Here is a 26,023-nt window from a genome sequence, read left to right on the forward strand (position 1 = left end):
CTGCTCCCCTAGCTGCCCTCAGGGACCACGTGGAACGCGGTGAAATTAACCAGTTCCTTTAAAACACTGCACAGACTTGAGAGAGAGAGAGCGCGGTAGGGACTGGCAAGGCTCTCTGTAGAGGACCAGAAAATCAAGGCTGTAGACTGTGCAGGCCATCCGGTCTCCGAGGCACCCATCCCACCCTGCGGCTGCAGCCCCAAAGCCGACGCCGACCACCCACAATCGAGCAGGCGTGGGCGTGTCCCAGTAAAATTTTAGTTATGGACACTCATCTCGAAATCTTTTGCTTTTGACTTTTTTCAACCCTTTAAAAATGTAAAAACTACGCTTAGCTCACAGACCACAGAAAACTGGTCAACAGGCAGCACGTGGCCTGCGAGCCCATTTGCTGATCCCTATCTTAGACCAAGACACAACAAGAACAAACCTAAATTGCTCCTAAAACCAAGAATTCAGAGCAGACTATTATCGAAAACCCTTCCTGGGCCCGATGCAGTGCTCACGAGGTCAGGCTCCCCCTCCAGGACTATGGCCTGGGCACCCCACTCTGCCCTGGGGACCCCATTCCATCCCAGGCACACCCACTCTGCTCTCCTTTGCCCGAGACAGCCCCCAGTCTGGGGAGGTCCTGATGTCCCTTGTGGGAAGTTACCCCGGGTGGCTCACAAACAGCATGTTTTCAGATCAATGGTTAAAGTAAAACGAGGCACTGAGGAAAAGCTGGAAGCCTTGCAGCTTCTGATACACAAAATGACTTGTGTCCAAGTACCCTGTGAAACCCCAAACCAAAGAAATGTTTTTCTTCAAATCAAAAGGCAAATGTTTCGGTCGGAAACAGCGCACTCATCACAAATGGTTCCACTCAATATATTCTGAGATCAGCTCCAGGTGCTGCTGCTAAAATTTCTAGAAGCTGCAAAAAAGCTCATCTTTATTGATCAGTGATTAGAATTCAGCCGACCCGCTGCTCTGCAGCACGTGCACAAAGTGCAAACCGAAATCAAACGTACACAGCGTCACCCGCCACTTCCCTGCGGAGAAAGCGCGCAGCCGGGCTTCTCTGTCCGCACGCGTCGCGGACAAGCTCCCGTCTCCACCAGCGCCGGCGGGGAGCTCTCCGCACCCCGAGGGGCCTGAGCACCGGAGCCAGCGCTGCCCAGGGAACCGAGGACTTAACTCCCCTCGGGTTTACGGCCCCCGCGGCGCGCAGCCGCCCGCTGGACAGCGTAGTGGACCATCCGGGAGGGCGAGGGGACTGGAGAAAAGCACCGCACTGCTGGGAAGACGTCCGTCCGCGCCCAGGCTCCCCTAGAGGAAGCCGCGTGGACGAGCAGGAAAGGACAGCGCCACGCCTGCAGGGTGACGTGCACCACGGTGTGAAGGGAAGGGGCTCAGAGGCCCTCACTGCTCAGCCATAGCGGCTAGCACGCTGCACGGCCTCCCTCCAGCCAGAGGGCTCTGCTCAGCAACAGAACGTTCCAGAGCCCAGGGTCCCACGTCCAGCTACCCGGCACGGCCCCAGGTGTCCGCTGAGTCGGGACGGATCTCGCCGCCCCCCAGCCCGAGTCGGGAATGAGGTCCCCCCTTTGCCTGCGTCAGGGCGCTGCGGGCAGGAGGGGCGAGCACAGCGTCCCGCCGCCCCGAGCACCCCCCGAGCCGAGCTAGGACGAGCAGCTCCGTGGTGCGCGCCCCGCCTTCATCTTCTTGGTCTGCCCGTTGGACCCGCGCGGTGGCCCCCTGCGTCGTTTCTTCTCCAGCTGCTGCTGCAGCCGTTCCTCCTTCTTCTTCAGGTAAGTGGTCATGTTGTCGCAGGTGGCCTTGTAGAGGCTGCTGAAGCCACTGTCCGTGCCAGCAGAGCCTGTGCAGAACAAGAATGGGTGGGTGCCAGTGTGCCACGGGAGCGCAGGGGCTCTGCTTCTAGCGGGGAACGTGGTGGGCCGGAGGGACCCTCCTGCAACAGTGACCACCCGGCTCTCCGTGGACCTGTGGCGCCTCCTCTGGCATGGCCCCAAGGATGCCCACCTTCTGGTGGCCACACCTGGCTGGACCGAGGACTCGCTTCTAACAGGACATGCGGGGCCCAGGGGTCCCCGGGAGGCCAGGTGCAGAGGCTGTGGCTGTGTCCTGTCGGCACCGTGCCCCTGCTCCTCTGCACTGGGGACTGGGGTGTCCTCCAGCCAACAGCAAGCGGGGACCTGAAATCTGCCAACCACCGAGCGGCCGGATGCAGACCCCGCAGGACCCACAGAAACAGTGGGATGTGCGGGCTGCTCTAGCGTCTATACACACCGAAGCTGCGTTTGCGTCCCCAGAGCTCAGAGGACCCAGGCCTCCATCCGGACGGTGGCTTGTCTTCCCAAGAAAAGTCTTCTGAGCAATCATTTCTTTATTCGAGTAAAGGCACCTGAGTTCCAGGGCCGAGTTAAAAGCACCCCCAGACACAGCCAGAAGCTGCGTCCCAAGAGCCTGCCTTCTGCCACTACAAACGGAGGGGCTCTTGGCGCCTGAATCTCCGCTAAGGGAACCAGCCAGGCCCCAGCTCACAGCAGCTCTGCTGTCCTGACGCGGACGCGGACACACACGCCGCACCCACCACAGGCCCTGCACCCTCACCCACAGAAGAGCTTCCTGCTGCGTTCCACGCTCTGGAACCAGCGTCCGCCCGCGCCCACGGCCGAACATGACCCTGCAAAGCAGGCCAGGGCGGGTCCTCACCTTCCAACATGGCCCAGTTCTCGCGAAGGTGAGCACAGACCCTCTTCGACACAGCACTTTCAGGAAGAGACTGAGAAGACGAACGGAAAACCTTTATTGGAAAGAGGCCGGTGGACAGTGGTCGACCCCTGTACTCACAGGAGGCGGGAAGGCCGCTCTCCCCGGCTCATCAGGCATGGCAGCGACCGCGGCTCGCCACGCAGGACTCCGCCCAAGGTGCCTGGAACCTGGCAGGCGCCGGCTGGCAGCATCGCTCACTGCTAGTTTTCAGATAGAGACCCCCGAGCGAGCTGTCGGGCGCTCTGAGCACTCGTCAAGGCCGTGCAAGTTTGCAAAGGGCTCTGCGGGTGTCACCTGCTTCTCCCCGTGGCACCTTAGACACAGGACAGGCGGGAGGTGACATCCCTGCTTTACGCACAGGCTCACCCAGGCCAGCTGCAAGGAGGGGCCCCCTCGCTGTCCAGCGGGACCACTGCCCCGGCGCAAGGCTGCGCTGAGGCTGCAAACGTTAAGGATACACACCCAGGGCTCACCAACTGTGGGCTTTTCTCCTAAAAAGACGTGTCAGCCGAACAATCACAGGAAATACATACCAATGACAGCAATTCACCCCCGAGACACCCGTGCAGGCACCGTGACACTGAAGAACCCGGCCAGGCACCCAGCTCCCTGCACCCACGCCGCAAGCCCTGCGGCCGCTGTCCCCCAAGGACACAGCCGCTGGCACGGGCGTGGTCGACGGAAACAGCGGGGCCGCCCATCTCACCTGCCACTGGCCGCCCACAGGCCTGCAGAGCACGAGGGGGGCCTCCCGGCAGTCCTGCAGGACCCACAGCCCCCGGGCCTCCTCGAAGGCGGCGTCCCACACTCTGTGCTGGAAAGTCAGCTGCTGCTGGTAGACCAGCTGCCGCCGGGGGACATCCAGCTGGAAGAGGCAGACCACGGGCAGCCTTCCCAGGGAGAGAGGGGACGATCACGACAGCGCCCGCGGGGGCACTCAGCCCCGGGCCAGCCCCGCCAACACCTCAGCGGCAACCTCGGGACGCCCTGAGGCCGGAGCCCCCAGCCAAGCCACTCCCGCTTCCCCGACCCCGGGAACCGTGAGCTAACGAACGCTCCAGTCCTGAAGTCCGGGGGCAGCTTACTAGGCAGCGAAGTCGAAGCCGTGCAGATGAGACAGCCGCCCTGCCCGCCAAGCAGCGGACGGGACCCCGGGCCGCGCTCAGCCCTCCCCAGCAGGCTTTTTACCCTCTAATCCTGCGTCCTCATTTCCAACATGAGCTCAGCCGCCCGCCCCAGGCCTGCTGTCAGGACAAGTGACAATGTGGGAGGCCCCCAAACGCCCCCCCCGACACGCAGACAAGGCCCAGGAGGGAACGCTGAGTGGCCCGTGCCCCCCACACCCACCTCGTCAGCACCGCCAGCCCCCGACGGGTCTCTCATGCCCAACTGGGACTGAATGAGGTAGACTCTACCACAGCCGACCCTTCGTTGGGATTCTATCTGCACAAAAGACCAGCCGGGGGCCACTGCTCCCTTCACCCTAGCGGATTAAGATGCAGCGCACGGAAAGGGAGCCGCCCGGCCCGCAGCAGCAGGGCTCGTAAAGCAAAGTTCACTGCAGGCAGACGCCGCACCAGCGTCGCCGTCCAAGCCTCCCGAACGGGCCGCGCAGGCTCACCCGTCACACAGGAGCGCCACGCAGTCCTCCTGGCGCCAGTAAGTGATCCTGGACGCAGCAAACCTCTGAAAGGAAAAGCAGCGGCTTCAGGGGTGTCAGCCTGGCAGCCTCAAACTGCGAGCATCGCTGCAGGACGGACAGTCCCCACATGTGGTCCATGACAGGCAAAGAGAAGACACTGCAGGACTCTCTGGACACCAGTGAGGGCACAGCTCACAGGGAATTCCGACACACGGGGCAGACGGCAGAGGCCGCTCCGTGGCTCTGGCCCTCCCTCCGGAGCTGTGCCACATCTCCAAGGCCAATGGAATTGCTCAAAAAGGAGGGAGGACAGAGCACATGGGGAGGAAAGAAAGGCATGCATGTGGGCGTCCACAGGCTCCGGCAGAGAAAGCAGCCTGGGCTGGGAGCCAGCAGAGGCGCAGGGGGCACGGCAGGCCCACGCACAGCTCTCGGGGGCTGCCCTGGCCGCCGCTCCCCTCTACGCCTTCTCCTCGCCGTCCAGGGGCGTCAGGGGTGAGCAGAGCGCTGACGGGAAGAAGGCAGAAGGAGCAGGCCTCTCTCCGCCGCAGCTCTAACGGGGGCACCGTGGCTGCAGAGACCCAAGGCGGAGGCGCGCACGGGGGCAGCCAGGGCAGCTGGAGGCCACTGACCCAGAGGGCCCTGCAGCCACTGGGCTGGGTGGCCGCGGCCCTGGGGTCCTGGGGCTCTGACCCACGTCAGGCCTACCTGCCCACGTGCTAGAGAGAGGTCTCGGGGTAGACGAGAGAACTGAGAAGCCAAGGACAAGGGAGGAGAGCCCTTCAGCTCAGGCCCAGGTCTCGTCAGACACGCAGCAAAGCCCCGTGCCACGGGCTGCCACCCTGAGCGTCATGACCCCAGCCCCCAGGCCAGCTCTGCAGGCCCTGGGAACGCGTGAGCAGACCCTCCCTCCCCACCAGGCCCAGCTGGGCCTCTGGAAGCTGCCAGAACCGTCCACGTGTGATCAGCTGGACCCCAGCCAAACAGGGCGCCCGCCCGGGAGCATCAGAGCCAAGAACCCCGAGAGCCTGAAAGGCAGCCCACACCTTCTCCCCTGCAGATCCCCTGACAGCTGAAGGCTCAGGTGACCTGACCTGGGGATGCACTGGCCAGTGCGCCATCCTGGGGGCATGAGGTTGACCCACGATGGACAGAGGTAGGGAATCCTGGGCATGCTCAGCTCCCCGCCAGGCACCACTATTTTATCCATTTCCAAGCAGGATTAGAGGCCTTTCTGTAAATTAGTGGTTTGAATGCAAACATGGTAAGATATAAATTTTTTCCCATTTACGTGACTAGGTGCCTTCAGAATCTGAAATACACGATTCCTCTCAAGCTGGAAGAAGTTTACATTGACAGGAAAAACACTTTTCCAACGTAAAACAAATTTTTTCCACAGGATCCATGACTGGAGAGACGCCCTATAAACCAGAGACAAACGTGAGGTTACCTTGTTGCTCCAGGGCTCCGCTGGCTCCTGCAGGCTGGGCAGGTGACAACAATGCAACTCGCGGCCGCTTCTGTACTGCCAGAGTCTCAGGGTGCGGTCCTGCACACACCAAGGACGGGTCAGCACCCAATGAGGCATCCAGGCTTCACCGGGTAGTGGGAATAACTCAGCTGTGTCCACCGTACCTCTCTCCCAGCTAAAGGCTCTTTGCTTAGTAAGAACTGTGCAAAGAGGCGCACAGACCAATAAGTAAACATGGGTGACCCCACACAGCCAAATGGGCAAGGTCACAAGACACCCTGTCACATGCCGGCGGTCAAAGACCACACCCGCTATGCTCGGGCTGGGAGTGAACACACACGCATGCATGCACGTACACACACGGGCCCATCAATGAGCATGCATTCGCACAAGGAGAAACACATGGGGTTACTGAGCATGTGACAACTGCCCGCACATCACTGTTTAAGAATGCGTGAAAAGAGGACATCCGTTTGTTACCCATGAGAGCGTCAACTGGCATGGCCTTGATGTGTGCTCCAAAAATAACACAAATGCAAAAAAAAGGAGGGTTTATCGGGAACAAGACAAAGATGCCCACTTTGGCCACTTTTATTCAACACAGTAATGGCAGTCTTAGCCACAGCAATCAGACAAGAAAAAGAAAAGGAATCCAAATTGGAAAAGTAAAACTGTTACTGTTTGCAGATGTGATTTTATATATAGAAAAGCCTCCACCAAAAGACTACTAGAAATAATAAATGAATAGAATAAAGTCGCAGGGTACACAATCAATGTAGAAAAATCTGTTGTGCTTCTACACACTAACAACAGACTACAAGAAAGAAAAATTAAGAAAGCAACCCCACTTACAATTTATTTAGGAATAAATTTAACCAAGGAGATGAAAGACCTGTACTCAGAAAAGTATAAGACGTTGTAGAAAGAAGCTGAAAACACAAACGGAAAGATATTCCTGCTCATGGATTAGAAAAATTAACATTGTTAAAATGTACATTATTAACTAAAACAATTGAAGACTCACTACAATCACTATCAAAATCGCAACAACATGTTTCAAACATAAGACAAAAAAATCCTAAAATTTATATGAAAACACAAAAGACCCAAAATAGCCAAAGCCATCTTGAGAAAGAATAACAAAGCTAGAGTGTGTCACGCTCCCTGATTTCAAACTACACTGCAAAACTACAATAATCAAAATGTCATGGTATTGGCAGAAAAACACACACACAGATCAATGGAACAGAATTGAGAGCCCAGAAATAAACCCATGCACATATGGACAATTTACAACAAAGGAGTAAAGAACATACAACAGAGAAAGGGCAGTCTCTTCAATAAATGGTGTGGGGTAAACTGAACAGCCACATACAAAAAAATAAAACTGGTCCACAATCTCAAACCATACACAAAAATGAACTTGAAATGGATTAAAGACTTACACGTAAAACCTGAAACCATAAGACTCCTAGAAGAAAACACAGGCAGTACGCTCTTTGACATTGATCTTAGCAATATCTTTCTGAATATATCTCCTCAGGCAAAGGAAATAAAAGCAAAAATAAACAAATGGAACTATTTCAATCTAAAAAGCTTCTACACAGCAAGAGAAACGATCAACAAAAGGACAACCAACTGAATAGGAGAAGATATTTCCAAATCATACATCTGATAAGTGGTTAATAACCAAAACAGATAAGGAACTCCTACAACTCGACAACAAAAAAACCTTTAAAAATGGGCAGAGGGGCTTCCCTGGTGGCGCAGTGGTTGAGAGTCTGCCTGCCGATGCAGGGGACACGGGTTCATGCCCCGGTCCGGGAAGATCCCACATGCCGTGGAGCGGCTGGGCCTGTGAGCCATGGCCGCTGAGCCTGCGCATCCAGAGCCTGTGCTCCACAACGGGAGAGGCCACAACAGTGAGAGGCCTGCGTACCGCAAAAAAAAAAAAAAAAAAAAAAAATGGGCAGAGAAGGGGCTTCCCTGGTGGCGCAGTGGTTGAGAATCTGCCTGCCAATGCAGGGGACACGGGTTCGATCCCTGGTCTGGGAAGATCCCACATGCCGTGGAGCAACTGGGCCCGTGTGCCACAACTACTGAGCCTGTGCGTCTGAAGCCTGTGCTCCATAGCAAGAGAGGTCGCGACAGTGAGAGGCCCACACACCGTGATGAAGAGTGGCCCCCCGCTTGTTGCAACTAGAGAAAGCCCTCGCACAGAAACGAAGACCCAACACAGCCCAAAATAAATAAATTTACTTATTTAAAAAAAAATGGGCAGAGACTATGAATAGACATTTTTCTAAAGACATACAGATGGGCAACACGCACATGAAAAGGTGCTCAACATCACTAATCACCAGGGAAATGCAAATCAAAACCACAATGAGATATCACCTCACATCTGCCAGAATGACTACTACCAAAAAGACAACAAATGACAAATGTTGGCAAGGATGTAGAGAAAAGGGAACCCCCGTGCACTGTTGGTGGGAATGTAAACTGGTGCAGCCACTGTGGAAAACAGTATGGAGGTTCCTCAAAAAATTCAAAATAGGGCTTCCCTGGGGGCGCAGTGGTTGAGAGTCCGCCTGCCGATGCAAGGGAAACGGGTTTGTGCCCCGGTCCGGGAAGATCCCACATGCCGCGGAGTGGCTGGGCCCGTAAGCCATGGCCGCTGAGCCTGCGCATCGGAGCCTGTGCTCCGCAACGGGAGAGGCCACAACAGTGAGAGGCCCGCGTACCGCAAAAAAAAAAAAAAATTAAAAATAGAGCTACCATATGATCCAGCAATTCCACCCCTGAGAAGAAAACAAAAAACACTAATTTGAAAAGATATACGCACCCTTCTTGCAATAGCCAAGATCTGGAAGCAACCGAAGTACGCATCAACAGAAAAATGTGGTACACACACACACACACACACACGTTACTGAGCCATAAAAAAGAATGAAATCTCGCCATTTGCAGCAACATGGATGGACCTGGAGGGTATTACGCTCAGTGAAATAAGTCAGATGGAGAAAGACAAATACCATATGATTTCACTCATACGTGGAATATAAAAAGTAAACAAACAGAACAAAAACAAACGTGCAGATACAAAGAACAGAGCGGTGGTTACCAGCGGGGAAGGGGTGGGGGGAGGGCAAGATGAGTGAAGCGACTCAAATGCACGGTATTGTGGTGCACGGTGACTAGACTTTCGGTGGTGAGCACACCGTAGTGTATAAAGAAGTCAAAACGCAACGCTGTCCACGTGAAACTCACACGTTATAAACCAACGTTACCTCCGTAATACAGAAAACAGGAGAGGGTTATATTAAGGAACGTTTGTTACAACACTCATGAGGACGGCAGGAAATAGAACCACACATCTAAGGAGAAGGACCAGACAATGACTGAAACGAAGCAGGGTCCACGCCAGCATCCGCCTCAGAAGAACCCCTCCTGTGAGTGGGATGCCTTTACTAAAACCAGACATGCACAGGCCACATCCACCTGCAGAGCAAATACGAAGTCTGATGAGAAGAACCTCTGTGTGATTTAAATGACCGAGAGAGAGAGAGAGGAAAATTAACTTCCCCCAAATGGTTAAGGCAGGAATCTCCGGGGGCTGGGATGTGAGTATGAATGCCTTGCCGTCGATATGGCTGACGAACGCACATCTACAGGTGTCCCCACTCGCCTCTAGTCCCCCCAGGCGACGAGGGGTGTTTTAGAGCAGAGCCCCACAGGACAAAGCCAATCACGGGTAGATGCAGACAGAACCCAGATGCTGGGGACAGATGATGGGAACAAGAGGCCTTGGTCTCGGGGACGCTGGGACACATGTAGAGAAGAGACACGGGGCCCCTCCCCACAAAGGGTGAAGACAGGACACCGAACCCCACCCCCATGAGAAAAGGAGGACTGACTGACCCAGGAGGGCTCCCACAGGGATGCAGCCGGGTGCCTGAGTCTGACACCCGGGCTCGCAAACCCAGCCCCAATGCCATAAGCGGACGGACCACCAGACATCGAGGAAAACCTCCAGCTGGAAAGGTGTGTGACATACAGGGAGGAAAGAAAACACACACAGGAAAATCCCTAAAAACAGAAACACACGTCACAGCACCTCAAGGAGATCCAAAGTCTACATTCAGGATGCAAGGATGGGGGCTATGAAGAGAGAATATCCCAAGGACGAGAAAGAGCCTCTTGGAAAGTAGAAACCACAGCAGAAATGAACATGCCCACAGAAGTCTGGAAAATAAAGTTGAGAAAATCTCCCCCAAAGCAGAACAGGGAGCAGGCACATGAGAGAAAAAATATGAAAGGAAAGAACCAAGAGTCAGCGGGTCAAACATCCAACTGCACAAATCCCAGGAAGAGTGAGGCGCGGACGGCTCCAGAGGGAGGGAGCCTAAGGAAACTCCCAGGTCTGTGGACCTGAAGACTCAGAACGGAAAGCGCCACTGACTGTGCAGCTAGTTTCAGGGCCCCCATGACACCCCCGCCCTGCTCCGTCATTCTTCAGAGCACGGGGTGAGAAGGCCCCCAGAAAACAGCCAGAGAGAAGGGCGATCAGAGCCCACATGAAGGACCCAGACTCAATGGCCGCAGACTTCTCAAAAGAAAAAGCGGGCAGAAAACCAAGCAAACTAAAAACCAGAGAAAAGCCTGGAGCAACGGCTTGACAATCTGCAGGGAAACATCTGACTGAGCATCACACACCTGCCTGATAACCGAGTGCTGGAGACGGGAGAAGGGCACCTCCTGAAAGGCAGGCTCCTTCCTAACCACCCTCCCTGCACCTTCAGAAAGCTGCCCCATGACATGTACCCCAAACAAGGTCGGGGGGCACGCTCTGGAGACAAGGAGCCCACCAGCAAAGAGGCAGGGGACGCAGGCAGGACACTGCTGATTCCCATGCAGATGGCAGCAGCTGACACGAAGAAACTGCTCATGTTTGTTTCTTGATAACTCGTGTTGTTTGGAAACACCGGCCATCAAGAGGACACGGCTGAAGGCTCCCAGGGCCTGCCTTGGAGGCCATGGCGGATGGAGTGCTAGTTTCCACTCTAAGCCTCACAGCAGCACCTGACTCTTTAAATCAACCTACAATCTGCACTTCACAGCACGCAGGGCACGCGGCATACCACGCCTGGGCCGCGGGGCCCGTGAGGAGGTAGGAAGGCAATGGGATGGGGCACCCAGGACGGCCAGCGCCAGCCCTACTGCAGTTCTGTAAAAAGGAGTAGAAGCAAAACGCTGGACTTGACAAAACTAAGTGGTAAGACCAAAGGTGGTCACTACGCTTTTCTGTGTGGCTGAGTATTTTTTTTTTATTGTAAAAGAGGCTTACAGCAAAATTCACAGAAACTGGCTATCTCTGGGAACTCCAGCACATTTATTTTCTTCTCTTTACTTTCACAAGTCACTTTCAAGAGAAGGGAAAAGTAAAAACCTGTGAGAAACCACACTTGGTGAAGGAAATGGGACGTGGCCACCGCCTGGAAGGCCTGCCTGTCAGGAGTCCATGAGGCCCCCAGCCCACCCCAGGCCCCTGAGTTGCATAAAAAGCTAAAGGGTGGAAAGACAAAGATAAAGGGCTGTGGGCAGAGCTTCTGAAAAGAAAAGAAGAATCAGAGCCAGTTAGGAACTCAAAACCTGCACTTCAGCAAAAGTACTGCCTGATGATCCTTCTAAAGAGTGTTCCTTAGAGAAGGGTGCCACCAATCACTCAGCTGTTAAGGCTTCCGGCTCCTGGGACAGAGCTGCTGTACTTACTGATCAAACTTCCAAGGCCAAGTGCCTGGCCCCTCTCCACGCGCTCACACGGGGGCAGGTCAGGGACAAGGCATGAGAGCGGCAGGACCGGAGGGAACCAGGTCCCTCTGGGATTCGGAAAGGGCCGTCTGCACAGCGGTTCTGGCTCAACACACACACACACACACACACACACACACACACACACACACAGCAACCGGCCAGCTCTACCCTGCAGACCACAAGCACCACCTAGTGGACAGCCACCCAGGAAAGGCACGTGCTGACCTCCCAACCACGCTGGGAACAGAAAACAGGCTGCTCGCTGACAGGTCCTCCCCCAACCGAGGCTCCAGGCTGCAACCCCACCACGGGGAGCCGGGGCGCCCGTGGGGAGCAGAGCACTTACCCCGGACGAGGACAAGAGCAGCTCGGGGTGGTCGGGCACCACGAAGATGCGACTCACAAACCTACAGGTGGAGAGAGGCAGAGGATGAGCCGGGCTGCTGTGACTCTGCCCCGCCCGTGTCACCTCGGAGCCTGACCCCAACAGAAGCCGAGAGGGGTAGCGTGACTGCGTGGGGAGCACGCCCCGTCACTCGGGCCCAGAGGCAGTCCCCGGCCACGCCTGCCAGGAAGGCCCCCGGGGTTCTGCCCTGCTCGGGAGCTGTCCAACCACGCGCTTCAACGGGGTCTGTGACGCCAGGGCGACCTGCGAGCAGGGCCGGGTGGAGGGGGGCAGCGCCACTGACCGCAGCCAGGGCCACACCCACAAGCCTCAGCCGAGCAACCCAGCCCCCCCAAGAAAGCAGCCTCGGGGCTGCAGGCGTGCACCAGCATCTCTAACGCGACCACCCTGGGAAGGGGGCCCCCGTGGCTCCCTCGCCTCCACCGGTTCCCATCCCAGCCGCCTGGAGCCTCACCCCGGCCTGGGCCCCGTCCTGGCTGCAGCCACCCTCCCTCCCCAGGACAGCCTTCCCCGAAGGCCCTCAAAAAGGAACAAGAACACGTTGCAGGATGAATGCAACCTGTGTCCCCCCGCAATGGCAGGTCCACGACAGCAGGTACGAGCCACCTCGATGTCTTTACAGGAAAGGAGTGGAAACCACAGTTTCCAGGGCCTTCACCAAGACTCTTAAGGAGCAACGATTGGTCATTTATTCGCCGAAATATCCACTGAGCACCTACTGCGTGCCAGGCGCTGTGCTGAGGGCTGCAGACAGCAGTGAGCAAACCTGACAAAGACACCCCCCCGCCCAAGTCTAGGACTCGGCGGGAGACAGGCCATAGGAGACCCTGGGTGTCCGCGGAGGCTCAGAAAGGCCCGTCCAACAGAAACACGGCCCCAGCCATGATGTGAGTCACCAAGGGCACTTTACATCTGCTGATAACCACACTAAAAAAGTAAATAGACTCAGGTGAGACTAATACTATGTTTTGACTTAACTCAATATACCCAAAATGTTATCATCTCAACCCGCAATCAATATAACAAATTAATAATGAGCTATTTTTACACTGTTTTTTCACACTGTCTCTGGAATCAGGCGTTTTACACTAACTACTGGCACATCTCACTTGAGACCTGGCGGCTCATGGCTCTGAACTGGCCGGCACAGGCTGAGAAGCCCAGCAGGGAGGGGCCGGGGGGAGGGGTGCTTCCCGAGAGGGCAGGTGGCATCGGGCAGAAAGCTGAGTGAAGGAGGGCGCTGGGCAGCGTGGGCAAGAGCTTGCCCGGTGGAGAAAATGGCACATGCAAAGGCCCCGAGGCCAGTGTGCCCAGTGGGGTGGGGAGCAGCAAAGGCCCCTGAGAGACGGGAACGGGGCGGGGGGCTGGCCGGCCACAGGAACTCTGTCTAGTTATCACTAGACAACTGAATAAAAGCGAAAACAATGCTATCCTGACGTACAAAGCCAGCAACCACCGCCCTTTAAGGTCAACGTTTACGTTCCATTCAAACACCAGGAAACAGGAGCGAGCTCAGAATTGAATTAAATCCCTCCAATTCTTCCCCTGCCTCAAATAACGCAGTTTAAAACGCTTCAGCCAGTTAAACTACGTGCTTTTCCTTCCTGCAAACTGTAACCAGCCTTCTGCCTCAGAAGAGCGACATTCTTCGGAAACGCCACCCTCACGTGACGTCAAACTTCACTTACTAAAGGAGCGCTCGCTTGCCAGAAGACAGATCACAGAGCAACAACGCCTGCCTGGACGATTTCAACTGCTGAAGCATGTTCCTCGTCCCCCGACACACCCCCACTGACCGCTGACCCTACTGCCAGGCGCTGAAGGGCATCGATGCTGGCCTGCGGTGACCACGCACTGGGGACTGAGACCTCGGTGCCCCCAAGAAAACCTCTGGGAAATGCATTCTGAACAGGGAAGGAGGTCCTGAAGGTTCTGAAGCCCTGGGACCAGGGCGTGAGCTAGACGGGGCCCATGAGGAAGCAAACCGATGCAGGCCAGGCCGTCCAGGCTGGTCCCCTCCTCCCAGGAGGCACCTCTCACTTCGCCACCAGCTTCCCCAGCTGAAGGGTTCACCTGCGTTTCAAACCTGAGCCTCCCTCTGTGGAGGGTGAGGGACTCACTCGGTGGGGGTACAGGGACGGGGGACACTCACTAGTTGGGGCGACGGGGACAGGGGACACGGTGCGGGGACAGGGGTCACTCGGTCGGGGGATGGGGGACACTCACTCGGTGGGGGGACGGGGACAGGGGACACTCGGTGGGGGGACGGGGGACACTCACTCGGTGGGGGGGACAGGGGACACTCAGTGGAGGGACGGGGGACACTCACTAGGTGGAGGGACGGGGATGGGGACACTCACTAGGTGGGGGGACGGGGATGGGGTCACTCAGTCGGGGGACGGAGGACACTCACTCAGTGGGGGGACGGGGGACACTCACTCAGTGGGGGGACGGGGGACACTCACTCGGTGGGGGGACAGGGAACACTCAGTGGGGGGACGGGGGACACTCACTCGGTGGAGGGACGGGGATGGGGTCACTCACTCAGTCGGGGGACGGGGGACACTCACTCAGTGGGGGGATGGGGGACACTCACTCGGTGGGGGGACAGGGGACACTCACTCGGTGGGGGGACGGGGACGGGGGACACTCACTCGGTCGGGGGACGGGGGACACTCACTCGGTGGGGGGACGGGGGACACTCACTCGGTGGGGGGACGGGGGACACTCACTCGGTGGGGGGACGGGGGACACTCACTCGGTGGGGGAACGGGGACGGGGGACACTCGGTGGGGGGACGGGGACGGGGGACACTCACTCGGTGTGCCCAAGGCAGAAGGACTCGATGTTGTGCGGAGCCGCAGCCCAGCTCACCCGGATTTTCTCGTCCCGGTCGGCAGTGAGGACATAGCGGTCGTCGGGACTCACGGCCTGTGCACGAGGGTTAGAAGGGGTGGGTCAGCATGGCCGGCTAACCCTGCCCCCTGCCACCCCAGGCCTCAGCTTACGTGTCCCCTGAGGGCCACAGCTGCCCCACACCTGCTCCCGCCCCAGCCCGGCTGCGCCCACTCCCGTCTCCGGCACCTGGTAGCCTTCCTCTCCTTCCTTTCACGTGTCCCCATGTCCAGCCCGCCACTGAGTCCTGGTGATCTGTCTTTCACGACCCCCCCGGGTCCTGTGAGCCCCTGCAGGGTCCCACCCCGCCCCCGCCGCCCAGCCCTCATGGGCCTCTCGGGGCCCCTGGGGGCACAGCTCGTGGCTCGGGGGCTCCGAGGACGCCTGCTCTTTCCACACCCCTCCCCCTCGTCTCCCCGACCTGGGCCTCCCCCACGTCTAGACCACGCAGCTGTCCCTAACTTGACCGTCCTCCTTCAGCCTGCTGCCAGCTTCACCTCTGAAATCGGGGCCCTGCCCACAGCAGAGCCCAAACCCGCCCACCTGGCACACAGGCCGCCCCCTCCTCGTCCCCTGAGCCGGACTGTAGCCAATGAAGCACGTCGTCCACGTACCACATCCAGCAGCATCGACAGGTGTCCCAGTTCAAGCTTGCCGCTCCCGTGCGGCTCCAGCACCGAAAAGGAATAAACGTCCCCAGACTTGTCTGCTACCAGAACCTTCTCCTCAGAGGCCGTGAAGGTCAGGGCTGTGCACCTCCTCACCACAGTCCTACAAGGCCAGAGAAGCCCACGGTCGGCCTCTACGGGTCGGCGCCAGGGCCGCCCACTGACCCGCAAGGCTCCCGCCATGTGGCAGTTACCGAAGACGGTGCCAAAAACATAAGGGATGGAAACAGAGCCAATGCCTCAGACAAAACTTACTTTCGCAATATCTTTTCTTTTAAAAATGTGCTAATGGCAGAATCTGAGTGGTGGGTTTCTACGTGGCCAACGTGAGACCCGCTCAGCTTGACAGTGTGTTTGAAGGCTGTCCTGATAGAGTGCTGGTGGCGGGGCTCCCCGGCCTCCCCGCGCGTCGTGCGTGGGGGGGGGACACAACAGCAGCCAGCTTCCTAAACGCCAATGCGCTCTGGGCCGCGACCACAGCTGCGGAGGGCCCTCCTGCCCCTGTGGCTTCCCATCCAGGACCCCGCCCTCCGCGCCGCCCACCCACCGCCGGCTCTGCCGCCTGGACCGGGATCCTGCACGCGCTGCTCGTGAGCACACGGGAGGGCCGCGATGCTGAGAGCTGGAGGCGCATCACAAGTCCAAATCCTTGATCCGGGGCCACAAGAGCTGTCACGTCTGCGAGCTGGTTCAGTAACGACATCAGCCACGAGGAGCAAAACCACAAGTGGCGACACAGGCCCCACCGCCGGCCCGCTCGCCCCGGGTCGGGGTCATGCCGGTTCCTCCTGTTACCATTTTTCATTTTGTTTCTACTGGGACGTCTTCCAGGTAGCAAACTAGGCTCTCCACGACAGGGTGCCCGTATTTTTCATCCTACGTTAGAGACAAGCCATAACGCTGCTTTACACACAAACGCCTTCCGTTTATCTACACGCGTGGCCTCTTCACAGAAGGGCCGGCCTCAGCTTTGCCGTCACCCGAGGGCTGGAAGGAGACCCACTGTCCCCATAAAGAGCTAACATCCGTGCAGACAGCACCCAGCTCACAGCAGCCGGACTCCAGACGTCAGCCTGAAACGGAAACTGAACGTTACGCCCCCCACGCAGGGCCCATCAGAGCCTCGCCCGCCTTCCTCCGCCTTCCGCCTTCCGCCTTCCGCCTTCCGCCTTCCGCCTTCCGCCTTCCGGGAGGGAGGGGCGAGGGAGGGGCGAGACGACAGAGGAGCGAGCGGGAGGCCCTGCTGGGTTCCAGGCGCCGCCACGGGGCTCGGCAGCTGCTGGACGGCCCCCACTCCTCGGTCCGGTGAAGCCCGGCAAGGAGGCGTGATGCCATGAACGTGGGGAAACAGCAACAAGGAAAGGGAAGCAGACCCCAGGTCAAGACTGGTCAGAACTCGCAGCGCGCCCGTCATTTAAACAAACGGCCTGTGCGGCACCAGCAACCCAGCTGCACAGCCTAACGGGCCCACTGAGCATCTGCGCGGAGCGCGGCCACGGCCTTGGGGGGGCGGGTGGGGGAGGCACGACCTCCTAGGGGGCACCGGCCTAGGACAGTCCTCGGGAGGCAACAGGCTTGCATCCCAATGAGCTCGCCCACCCCAGGAGGAAGTGAGCCCTCCAGAGCCGGCCCCCTCCCCACTGCAGCCCCCCATTCCCACTCTGCATCTCGCCCCTTTGTCCTCTGCCAGCTGGGGGCTTCCAGCTTCTGAGGCTAAACCCATCCTGGCAACGATTCCAGGACGTGGCTCAGCTGTGCAGGACAGGTGTAGGAATTGGGACCCGTGGGCATCAGGACACAGGTGGCGGACAGGACCGTCGGTGGCTGGCCATGCCGCCCCAGCAGAACGAGCCCCGGGGGCACCAACCTTCGGCCTCCGCGAGGTCTGGGGCCTCAGCACTTTCCCTCGCTCCACAGAGTCACTGGGTTCAAGGCCCAGGCCCCCCCAGGGTGGGTGCGGCCCCCTCCTCCCTGCCAGGGACAGAGGAAGGGCCGCTAGAGCGAGCTCTGAGCCGTGAGCAGGTCCCACAGCCGCTCGGGGCCCCGGCCGGTCAAATGTGGATGAACTGGACGTCAGATGTACCGAGGGTGGGTGCCGTTCTGAGGCGGCCCATCAGATCCCAAAGGGGTCTGTGCCCCAAAGGTGAAGAGCTGCTGCACCCCCTCCAGGGTGACGTCCACTCGACCAGCATGGGGGGGACCGCCCACTGCATGTCGTCGCCCCGGCGACTTCAACTCACCCTGCTCTCCCGCAAAAGCGTAATCAGAGAGGAAAGGCGCTGAGCTCAGGGTAAACGCACAGGAAAAGGCAGCGGGAGACACATGACCCCTGCCCTGAGCTCGCCCTGGCCCAGGCCCTTGGCCCCATTATCCGAAGGCTGCAACACGAGGGAGGTCCTGCAGTTGTAATCTGGTTCCTTAATTTCATCCAATCACGTCATGCCTTCCACACCACCTAATGCAAGCATTTCCTACACAAAGTTATTCTGTTGATACCAACTTAAAAGCCAAGAGAGAACGACTAAAGGGAAAACGCCCAGCACCAAGACCGCTAAGGTCTACGGCCCCGAGTGTTATTGGGTCTCACGTGGAAAGAAGCCCCGACACACAACCTTCCAGAGACAAAACAACACGGCACCTTCCCTTCAGTCCACACCCACAGGCCTCGGGGTAGGGGGACCCAGGCACGGTCACGGGGACCAGGCGTCTGAACACCTGCCCCGCCCCGCGCCCGAGGAGGCCTCACCTAAACTCTCATTAAGAAGCCCGACGCCACGCAGACCCCCTGCTCCCTCCTCTGACCCTGCACGAGCCAGGACCCTTCTAGAACAGCCAGAGCCCCCCAGGAGCCCTGGGCGCTGGCCGTGCCACCCCGGAAGAAGGGCAAGAGCTCCGGAACCAGGACCCAGGAGTGCGGCAGGCTGCATGGACACCCCTGTGCCCACGTCCAGAGTGAAATCCCTACCCACCCGCGGAACGCACACAGAAGTGGCAGTTCACCCGCGTGTCTGCCTTCTAGCAAGTCCAGAGCTGCCACCTACAGAGCGAGAGCAAGCTGGCCGCCAACTCTCCCCACCACCAGCAGGCCCTGCGCCCGCACCCACGCTTCACAGAAGTGGTCAGTGTGACTGCGAGGGACCCAGGGGTCAAGAGCCCTAACAGTGGGCACACCCCCTCGGTTAAGAATCACCCCCATCCAAAGAGAGGTCAGGTCCGTGGCCTCACGGCCTGGGAGGAGGTGATCTCTAGGAGGACCAACAGGTCTCCAGGGGCAGAAACAGATCCCGCGAAGAAACTGTCTCAGGGGGAAGGCAGGTGCCGGGGAGGCAAACGCCTTGTTGGAGGGCCGCGTGGTGTCTCTCGCTAGGGATCTCTGGATGATGAGATTCAGAGTGATTTGTTTTTGTTCCCACTTTGGCCTTCTCTGAGGTTCCCAAATTTTTACATGAACCAAAAAAATTCAAGGCGGAGAATGGAAAAAATTGCTGTGGTAGGAAAAACCACACTGCTCCAGGGACCAGACGGGACACCTACGAACCTGCCCTCAGCTGCCCTCCCGCAGACCCCAGTCTGCACACTAGCACGCCCGTGGCAGCTCTGGACGGCGGCCTGGGGGAGCCTGTCGGCCGAGGCTCACCCGTAGTGTCTTGCTCAGCACGTGACGCTATATGGGACGGCCGGGTGACAGGGCAGCCGCAGTGGATGGACTCGTTTAACACAAATGGGAAAAACCCAAGTTCCCTAACAGAGAATCAAAGGGAAAAGGAACCACCACCCCGCAGAAAAGCAAAGGGCGTAAGACAGCTCACAAGATACAAGCAGTTCTTCAGGGTACGGCTGCTCTCCTCACTCCTAACGAGGCACGCACGCAAGGTCCCACTTTTCTCTCACACGGCCCCAGGCCCAAGGTTAGATGCTACTCAGCGCTGGGGGGTGCGGTGTTTGCTCCTGCACTCCGGGGGTAAAGGGAAAACCCCTTGGGAAGGCAATTTGTGATCATCGACATAATTTACAAATACACATCTTCAGACTTGGCAATTCAGTTTTAGCAACTTTTACAGATAAATGAGAAAAGTTACGTCTGAGAAAATATGATAATTCACTGAAGCACTTTTTGAAAGAGCAGAACAAGTGAAACGCAGGTAAGAAATGTCCATGAAGAGAGAAGGTCAAGAAAACGACGGGACTGCACGCAGTTGCTACTCTTCACAAAGTACTGACCAGCACAGACATCTCTGCCATCGGCTCCATCGGGTACACCTGCAACACGCCCTTCAGTCCTAAAGACCCCAAGTCTCCTCTGACCCAGGCCTGATCCCCTGGGTCCTCTGATCGTTGCCCGGGTCCCCTCGGCAACCTGGGGGTCAGACGCAGATTTCCGGATGTCCCTGGAGAGCGATCAGAGCTCTAAAACATCCCGCTGCAGGCAGGATCAGCCTGCATGTCCTCGAGGCACCCTGGTGGGCGCACCAGAAGCACGGCCGGACAGCCTTTACTGTAGCAAAAGAACTACTGCCAGATTCCTTTAGATCGTTTGATTTTCATCTTTTGGGGCAAAGCCCCCTTTCTGAGAATCTGACGTAAGGTATGGAGACTCCACAGACAAAAGTCAGCAGTCAGGGTCAAGAAAGGAGATTAACTACTGTTACGGGCTGAACTGTGTCCCCCCCACCCCAAATTCATGTTGGAATCTAAAAACCCCCCAGACCTCAGAATGTGGCTGTATTTGGAAAGACAGCCTTTAGAGAGGTGATTCAGGTGCGATGTGGCTGTCCAGGTGGACCCCAATCCAGTGTGATGGGCACCCTTACAGCACACAGAGGGATGACCATGTGAAGAGACAGCGAGAGGGTGGCCATCTACAAGCCACGCCCAGGAGAAACCAATCCTGCTGACACCTTGATCTTGGACCTCAGCCCCAGAACTGAGGACTACATACCTGTTGCTGAAGCTGTGGTGTTCGTTACGGCAGCCCTGGCTGCCTCATAAGCCACCATCACCTGCCATCACTGTCGCGGGCCTGTCCTCCCCGCTCCCTACAGGCTGTGGAAGCAAAACCAAGGCTACCCGCAAGGATCCCTGTGGGGGAGCTCAGGGTCAGAGACCCCAACGTTGCCGGCGATGCTCAACCCTGAACCCCGAAAACACACGACATCGTCTGTGCTCTAAGTGACCCGCTAATGTTCCGGCTATGTTGGCAGGAAGATGCTGCCTCACAGGCCCCTCGGGTTAAGGGTGATGTGAATTCACATCGGCAGGAAGGAGCAGTTCATCATCAATTATACTGTGGCTACACGGCAACACACATTTAAAAGTCATTCTGGGGCTGGAAACTGTAACTGACTGTGGGCGGTAGCTGGAGGGCGCGGGTGCAGGGAGATTCCCCATACATCCTTTTAAGTTTCTGTTTTAAGCTTTTAAAACATGACCATCTATTGCCCACCTAATACACAAAAACACGTATAAGGTAAAAACGAAGTAATGTTACTGAACTTTCTTTTTAACCTGACTGGAATCGAGGGCAGAGTGGGTACTCCTTGCTTTTGATGCCACCTGGAATCTGGCTTTTTATCCTTCTCTCAGCAAATAAGATGAGATAAAAATCTCAGAAGTGTAGCTGTCCCAATACAGGTGTGAGTCGGCTACAACAGGAAATTCCTTGACCTTGGCCCTTCAGTAGTTAGAGCGTTATAACCGCACACATTTATCTCTGATGATGAAAGGGCAGTTAAACCCTGCAGCTGCAGGGAGGCGAGAAGAAGGGGAAGGCCAGCTCTGCTCCGTGTGGGTGTTTCCATCAACGTCAAAGAACAATCAAAATAAAGCCCGCCTGCACCCTCCTAAGGAAACAGAGAAGGTGCAAGTTAAGAGAGTAACAAAGCCAAAGGGCATTTACATCTGCCCCCAGCCGACTGTCAGCATCACCCACCTCCTCTCCAAAGACAAGGAAGCGCTCGGGAAGCGAGCGCTCAGAAAACCACAGTGCCCCCTCCCTTTGAGGAAATGATGGAGAGAGATGCAGGAGAAGAATAAAAAGTCGCAAGAGCATGCACAGGACTTCGCTGGGTAAGAGGAAACACCCAGGCCCAGTGACAGCTATGTCCTTGCTGAGTTACTGACATCATCTCCCATCAATGCTGAGCCCCAGCCCTTGAGATACTCAAGTAAGTGCACCGACTTAAAAACTCACCAAGTTAAAACCGTGGCCCAGGGCTTCCCTGGTGGCGCAGTGGTTGAGAGTCCGCCTGCCGATGCAGGGGACGCGGGTTCGTGCCCCGGTCTGGGAAGATCCCACATGCCGCGGAGCGGCTGGGCCCGTGAGCCATGGCCGCTGAGCCTGCGCGTCCGGAGCCTGTGCTCCGCAACGGGAGAGGCCACAGCAGTGAGAGGCCCGCGTACCGCAAAAAAAAAAAAAAAAAAGTCGCCCAGGTGCCTTAACTTACACGAAGCCCCCGACACACTCCCAGGGGGCATGCTGGCATTCTCTATTTCTGCCACCACAAGACTGGAGAAACAGTGTTTGGAAAGCACAACGGCACAGTGGCCAGGGGCACAGACTCTGTAGCCAGTGACCAGGACGGGGCCCAGCCGAGCTGAGTAACTGGAGCTGCTTCAAAGTTTCCTGAGCAGTGGTGTGGGTGAGAACACCGCCCCGCCCCGCGCCGCCCCACTCATGGGCCTGGTATGAGAATTAAATCAGTTAACGCAAGTACAGCACTCGACACAGCTCCTGGCACAGAACTGGTGCTCTGTGTTAGCTTCTTACACTATCGCTACTGTCACTATTGTTACTGGCATGCAAGGGTAAGCCGTGCGTTCAACAGCGTAGTGACTCCACGTTAGCATTTCATACCTGACACTCAGACATTGCCATGGTTTTGTACGGAAAAGAATCAGGCGCTTACTGTCATCAGTTAAAGCGAAATAGCTGCCAGACGTGGAGAAGGCGGCCGCCAGAGCCGTGTCACTCCCCTCACCCGCAGGCTGCGCGTCCTCCCTGAGGAAGAGAGCGGGCAGGTCAGGCCTTACCTCAGCAGGCGAGGCTGCGCCCTCCAGGCCAGCCCCGTGCGCTTGTAACGCGGTCGGACGTGGAGAATGTGACGAGGTTCGTGTAGCCAGAACATAAAACATATTAAGGGGACACGGAGAGGTTAAGGACCTCTCTAATTTTTAAGGAGTAAAGCTAAGTAAACAGAAAAGTCTCTCAGCATACACACCAGAATGCCAAGGGCTGAGCTGCAAAGACCCTCAGAGGCCCACTCCCTCAAGGACATGAACTGATCTACAACTAGAGGCAGGGATCAAATCATATTAAGAAAACTAAAGTGGGCCCCAAGCCTGATTCTTCTAAAGAAAACCACCATACAGAATGACCATACTCTGAAAACAAACCTGTGGTTACCAGGGGGGAAAGGTGGAGAGGGATAAATTGGGAGATTGGGATTGACATATACACACTACTATATATAAAATAGATAACGAATAAGGACCTACTGTAGAGCGCAGGGAACTCTACTCAATATTCTGTAATGACCTATATGGGAAAAGAATCTAAAAAAGAGTGGAGATATATATAGATGTACAGCTGATTCACTTTGCTGTACAGCAGAAACTAACACAACATTGTAAATCAACTATACTCCAATAAAAAATGTTTTAAAAACCATACTCTACTTTTATCTTTCAATTAGCTAAAGTGAATTTCATACACCTGCTTTCAATGCATTTAAAATTGCCCTGTTATTTCAAAGTGCCAATAAAATAGTTAATTACTGACAAAAACGAATTTAAAGTATTTTAAAAACTGCTAATATTCTTAATGCTGAATTTGGAAGGTAGTTCCACATTTCTCTCCTGAGGTGGTCCCTGGTTTATCCACACAGCCGGGTAACAGAAATGAAGAATTCAGCAAATAAGAAAACAGCTTACTCCTTAGACTGAACGGTCCCATTATTCAAACCATGCATCAGCCCTGAAGAGGCTCCCCTACCATCTCACCCTTTATGCTCTCGTGCCTCCTTTTCTGCAGCACTGCAATCATATATGAAGAGGCTGTCATCATCACTAAAGAAAAAAATAACAAAAACATTTTAAAGGAAGCACTTCGGTAATTATAATGTTCATTTCTTTTTTTTTAACCTGGATCAAAACAATATTTGCATGCTCACTAAGGGTCTTATCCACAAGAAACTGTCTCCATATTTCAGGGAACAGTTAAGGAGCTTTATTTGCTTAACCTATTTATATTTGCCATACATAACTGATATGGTCTGTCCATAAAAGTCAGTTAAGTGAAATAAATGAAGACAAAAATTCAACAGGAAGTAATATACCGTTCTTTGATAACCAGAACATCAGTGCAAGATGGCTATGTAAGAACAAGTTATATTCTGATGTTACTGAGTTTTCAGAGGGTCTTTTGTACCCGTTTAAAACCGCCATTACTTGTTTAGAAAAATGTCTGATCTGCCCCAGAAAAGCTCCCATGGCTGCCAGGCATTTACCAGTATAGAAGCCACCCACCATCCCTATCAGACCCTGAGCTCCCCCTCCAATGCCTGGCACAGAGAAGACATCGTGCAAATTTATAGCCTTTAAAGTGACTGCAGCCAAACTCTTTTCACGTGGCACACTGCAGCGCAGGAAGCGAAACAGTCCTCCAAGCCAGAAACTGTGCCAGCCAGCCACTAGATTTCCTCAAAAGGTATGGAATGAAGCAACCAGATGGAGTCTAATTTAGCCGTCTCTCACTGTGGCATGTGTTAGATACCCCGAGGCTCTAAAACAAAATAACCTGGGCCAGACAACAGGTTTGTGAATAAATCTGTGAAATCTAAACTTAACATCTTATTGGATCTCTGAAACCAAACACTGAACAAAGAACACAGAGAGTATCTTTACATTTGAGAGACACATTGTTTCAAGTATGGAAGAATCAAAACTACCCTGGGAAAGAAAACAGGGGCCGAAACTTACCACTACTAATATCCAAGAGGCTCCTGGGTCAAGACTATTCGATCAACAAACATTTACTGATTTAAAAATCCCGGGAACGATAAGGAAGGAGCGTGAAATTAGGGAAAGCAAAAGCAAGACCTTGTAATGGGCCACTAGGGAGGTGCGCGCAGTGGCTCTGGAGTACCCCCCCGAACGAGGAGGTGTCAGATAAAACCCTCCAGCCCCGAAGGGCAAGTAGGGCGGGGTCGAGGGATGTGGGCTGGGAGGAGGAAACAAGCACCTACGCAGGAAGAGGGAGGGGAGAGAGGGGGTGCGCCGAACTTGGTGGCCGGGAGAAAAGCCCTCTCCCCAAGGGCTGCCTTCACACCCCTCTCTCCAGAGAGGGTCTGACCAGCGTCCCCCGGACCCCGCACAGCCCGGAAGTGTCTCGCGCCGAACCCTCAAAGAGCGCCGCAGACCCGCCGCGGAGGGCGCGGGGCCCTGGGCAGGCGGCTAGGGGACCCCTGGGCGGGTCTTGGGAGAAAGGCGCGGAGAGCGGACATTCCGCGGCGCAGGAACGCGGCCGGGCCCAGGTGGCAACGGAGAGCTCACAGGTAGTAGCGGGGCTCCCCGGGGTCACCCCAAGGCGGGTGCAACCCCGGCAGTGCGGGAGAGCCGGGGTCTCAGGGCCCCGACACGCGACCGCAGCCTTGGCTCCTGCTCCAGGCCCAGACCCCCTCACCTGCTCGAAGTGGAGGTGGCCAGCAACCGGCTGCCGCCCCGCACCACCAGCTCATGCCCGCACAGCGCCAGCCCTGCAGAACCCGCCATGTACCCGCCCGCCGCGCAGCTATCCACGTGCGCCGCCTAGCGCCCCTTCCTGCCAGCGCCGAAAAGTGACGTCAGACGTAGACGCCGCGAGGAGACGTCATCCGTGCTGGCCCCGCGAACGTGCCAGCCCCGGGCATGCGCAGGAGGTGCATTATCCCTAGAACTCGCAAACTGGCCTTCGCGCCTCTGGTGGCTTGGGGTGGGTTGCGTTTGTCCGAATGGAATACACTTGCTTGTTTAGTGTTCGTCTCATCCTCCAGACTGCATAGGGCCAGTTCTGGATCTTTCTCACGCTGTGGCCGGGCGACTTGGCCGGCCTGGTACCTACTTGGTCCTTCAAAAAGTGAGAGGGTCTGAGTTTGCCTCCAGGTCGAGGACACGGTGTCAGAGGTGGGCTCAGAGCTGAGGGAAGATAAGCCAGACGCGCCCGAAACGCAAAGCCTCTGAACTGCTATTTTTCAACCCAAGATAGGGCTCCTTTCCTGTGTTCTTATGCTCATGGAGTGGGTCACCAGGCATCAGTTATGCGGGATGATTTCTCGGGACTCTCCGCCCCCGTATTCCACACTCTTCATCTAATC

The 26,023-nt window shown here is 56.3% G+C and overlaps 1 protein-coding gene across 1 annotated transcript; it reads right to left on the bottom strand.

The window, feature by feature from the left end:
* Positions 1 to 1,597: 1,597 nt before the first annotated feature.
* On the bottom strand, positions 1,598 to 25,492 carry WDR4 (WD repeat domain 4). Its single transcript, XM_065876515.1, has 11 exons — positions 25,354 to 25,492; positions 23,673 to 23,738; positions 22,528 to 22,671; positions 15,621 to 15,777; positions 14,930 to 15,042; positions 12,052 to 12,112; positions 5,871 to 5,969; positions 4,400 to 4,464; positions 3,485 to 3,668; positions 2,719 to 2,788; positions 1,598 to 1,861 (listed from the first exon to the last, which is right to left on the bottom strand). The coding sequence occupies exons 1-11, from the start codon at positions 25,440 to 25,442 to the stop codon at positions 1,665 to 1,667; spliced, it is 1,245 nt and encodes a 414-aa protein (XP_065732587.1). The 5' UTR covers positions 25,443 to 25,492; the 3' UTR covers positions 1,598 to 1,664.
* Between the last annotated feature and the right edge of the window lie 531 nt (positions 25,493 to 26,023).

This window comes from Phocoena phocoena, chromosome 4 (genome assembly GCF_963924675.1).
Source record: "Phocoena phocoena chromosome 4, mPhoPho1.1, whole genome shotgun sequence".
Taxonomy (NCBI): Eukaryota; Metazoa; Chordata; class Mammalia; order Artiodactyla; family Phocoenidae; genus Phocoena; species Phocoena phocoena.

What these genes read in the sequence shown, in the direction of transcription:
- WDR4 (XM_065876515.1), bottom strand. Translation starts at nt 25,442, where the DNA reads ATGGCGGGTTCTGCAGGGCTGGCGCTGTGCGGGCATGAGCTGGTGGTG. An exon ending in GCCACCTCCACTTCGAGCAG is followed by an intron (nt 23,739 to 25,353) that starts GTGAGGGGGTCT and finishes TTTTTTCTTTAG; the next exon opens with TGATGATGACAGCCTCTTCA. An exon ending in GAGGCACGAGAGCATAAAGG is followed by an intron (nt 22,672 to 23,672) that starts GTGAGATGGTAG and finishes TCTCTTCCTCAG; the next exon opens with GGAGGACGCGCAGCCTGCGG.